This window comes from Sinocyclocheilus rhinocerous, unplaced genomic scaffold (assembly GCF_001515625.1).
Source record: "Sinocyclocheilus rhinocerous isolate Xijiao unplaced genomic scaffold, SAMN03320098_v1.1 scaffold522, whole genome shotgun sequence".
Classification (NCBI taxonomy): Eukaryota; Metazoa; Chordata; class Actinopteri; order Cypriniformes; family Cyprinidae; genus Sinocyclocheilus; species Sinocyclocheilus rhinocerous.
This window is the reverse complement of record NW_015625031.1, coordinates 632,663-635,250: the sequence shown is the minus strand read 5'-3', so window position 1 is coordinate 635,250 and position 2,588 is coordinate 632,663. Positions and strand designations below refer to the sequence as shown.

The following is a 2,588-nucleotide window of genomic DNA, read 5'->3' as shown; positions in this document are numbered from 1 at the left end:
GTTTGTATGTGTGTGTGTGTGTGTGTGTGTGTGTGCGTGTGCGTGTGCGTGTGTGTGTGTGTTTGTATATGTGTGTGTGTGTAGGATGGATCAAGATTCCCAGCGGCGGTACAGCGTCACAGACGGTAAGGACGACAGCGGCTCTGGTAAAACGCTCTCGGCCGCGGCGCGCCGATCCTTCTTCCGCCGTAAACTCAAACACAAACGCAGCAGCTCCAAAGACGGCCGTGACGCTCCGGCAGCAGACGCCGTCAGCACAGACTCCGTGCCCTACATGGACGGTGAGAAACAACACATGTAGTGAGTGAAACTTCACGCTTATCCTCAGCGTCTCATTTACTCTCCGTTTGTCCAGACTGTCTGAGTCCGGCGTATCAGCGCGTGCTAAAAGTGGAATCGACCAATCGCAGGCCCGTGTTGATACTGGGGCCCCTCATTGAGCCAATCAAAGACATGCTGCTCAGAGAGGCTCCTGGGAAATACTGCCGCTGTTTACCTGGTGAGATCTACTGACATTTGACTCGTAATGGAGTTTAAAACATTCATAGCAACTTGACCATGACTGGGTTTTCAATTTTGACTGCGGGATAATAAGATGATGATGTCAAATGATTTCTCACTTGCTCTTCGGTGTTGTTCAGAGGGGATGAAGGCGACCCAGCAGGCCATCGAGCGAGGCGTCAAAGACTGTCTCTTCATCGATTACAAGCGCCGGAGTGGCCACTTTGATGTGACGACGGTGGCGACCATTAAGGAAATTACAGAGAAGGTGAGAGAAACACCAGACTCTTATGAAACAACGCTATTAGTAATAGTATAATTTTTTATAATATAATATGATTTTATTTAATTTTTTTGTAATTTTTGTTTTGTGGTGAAACCACAAGTAACCTGTACGTGATTTCATGACATTTATATGAGTCTGGCAAGCATATATAATTCATTTAACAGATACTTTTTCTGTAAAACAACTAACAAAAGAGGACATTTGTTAGGAAGTTGTCATTAAAATAATATATCAATTCTGAAGAATCTTAATCGTTCTAAAATAATTTTCATTTTCTTAATGTTAAACATGAGTAAATAATCTAATGAATGATGTATCTATTATTATAAAGATTCACATTTATTTTCAAAAGGTTCACATTTATTTGTTATGAGGTTGTGCTGAGGTCTCTCTCTCTCTTTCTCTCAGGACTGTCATTGTCTGCTGGACATCGCACCTTACGCCATCGAGCGCCTGCACGTCGTCAACATTTACCCCATCGTCATATTCATACGATACAGAAACGCCAAGCAGATCAAGTAAGTGACGTCTGCCTTTGGATGTTTACATAAACAAACACTCATTTAGGCTCATTTGTGTCTCGTATTGGTCCTGAACATCCATTTTTCCATTAGTGCTCAGTCTCTCTCTCATTACATTCAATGACTTTGCATCTTTATATTGCATTGTCCTTGCCCTTGCATACAACACAATGTCTGATTCATTTTTGAATTATTCTTGATTATGAATTAGTTTAATGACTCGCTCTACTAAAGCCACGTTGAGCTCAATTAGTCTGTGACTTTGATTACTGCTAATGAGGGAGTTGCTTAGACTCTAGCCGCTAGAAATGAACATTTACCTGTGCTTTCAGATGCATTTGACTTGCAGGAGCTGCGTCTGTACTGAGTCTGTGTTTTATTCACTCAGGGAGCAGAAAGACCCCGTGTATCTGCGAGACAAAGTGTCCCAAAAACATTCCAAAGAGCAGTTTGAGTCTGCGCAGAGGATCGAACAGGACTACAGCAAATACTTCACAGGTCTGAGACGTGCACACGTAGAGCTGGGCGATATAGCTAAAAAAATGTATCAACGATATAATGTTTCATATTGTTTGGTATCGATAATTATTGACATTTTTTATAACCTTTTTTAAAACAAAGAGCAATAGAAAAAAACTTTTACATTTAACCACTGTATTTTTAAATTAACCCAATTTATAATATTTTAACCCAAATATTTTTGTTTTAACAGTCAAACACAAAATAAAAATTAAACAAATATCTAATTTCTAATGTTTTATATGCAGATTAAATAGGTCTGAAGGAAACTTTTGTCTTGTCTCCCGAGGCCACAGGAGCGCATTAAATTGCCAACGCAAAGGAAATAACTCTATAAAAAAAACGTGCATTACGTCTAAATTAACTCAATATAAATCAAACATAATTTCGTAAATTGCATAAACGGTTATGAACAAAACAGCATCATGTATTTATGCATTGCTTAATACAAAGAGCTGAAGCGGCGATCACACAGATTGCATTTAAAAACATATGAGATGCAGTGAAACGGAATAAACCTCCACAAATTCGTGACGTGTTTTCTAAAAGTTTAAACTGTTTTAACTTTGCATGGCTTTCTATATATCTCTTCTGTGAGACGCGAGTGCAGCAGTCGTATTTGTCAGTGTAAAAAATGCGCTGAATATGCGTTCTGTGTGAATGGCTAGGTTTCGGTTTTAACCTAATCAAGATCTTCTCCGCATTGACCTTCTATATTTCTCTAATATTTTGAATGAGTAACGCAGCAACTGCGTGTCTCG

General features: G+C 39.5%; 1 protein-coding gene across 1 annotated transcript in view; it reads left to right on the top strand.

The window, feature by feature from the left end:
* LOC107748353 (disks large homolog 5-like) overlaps window positions 1-2,588 on the top strand; it is a gene marked incomplete at its 5' end in the record, with an annotated part of 26,609 nt that overhangs the window by 23,534 nt on the left and 487 nt on the right. Inside the window, 5 exons of the mRNA XM_016563121.1 lie at window positions 85-281; window positions 356-499; window positions 642-769; window positions 1,196-1,305; window positions 1,697-1,806. Of these exons, the coding sequence (XP_016418607.1) occupies window positions 85-281; window positions 356-499; window positions 642-769; window positions 1,196-1,305; window positions 1,697-1,806 (689 nt within the window). The remainder of the gene's footprint in view (window positions 1-84; window positions 282-355; window positions 500-641; window positions 770-1,195; window positions 1,306-1,696; window positions 1,807-2,588) is intronic.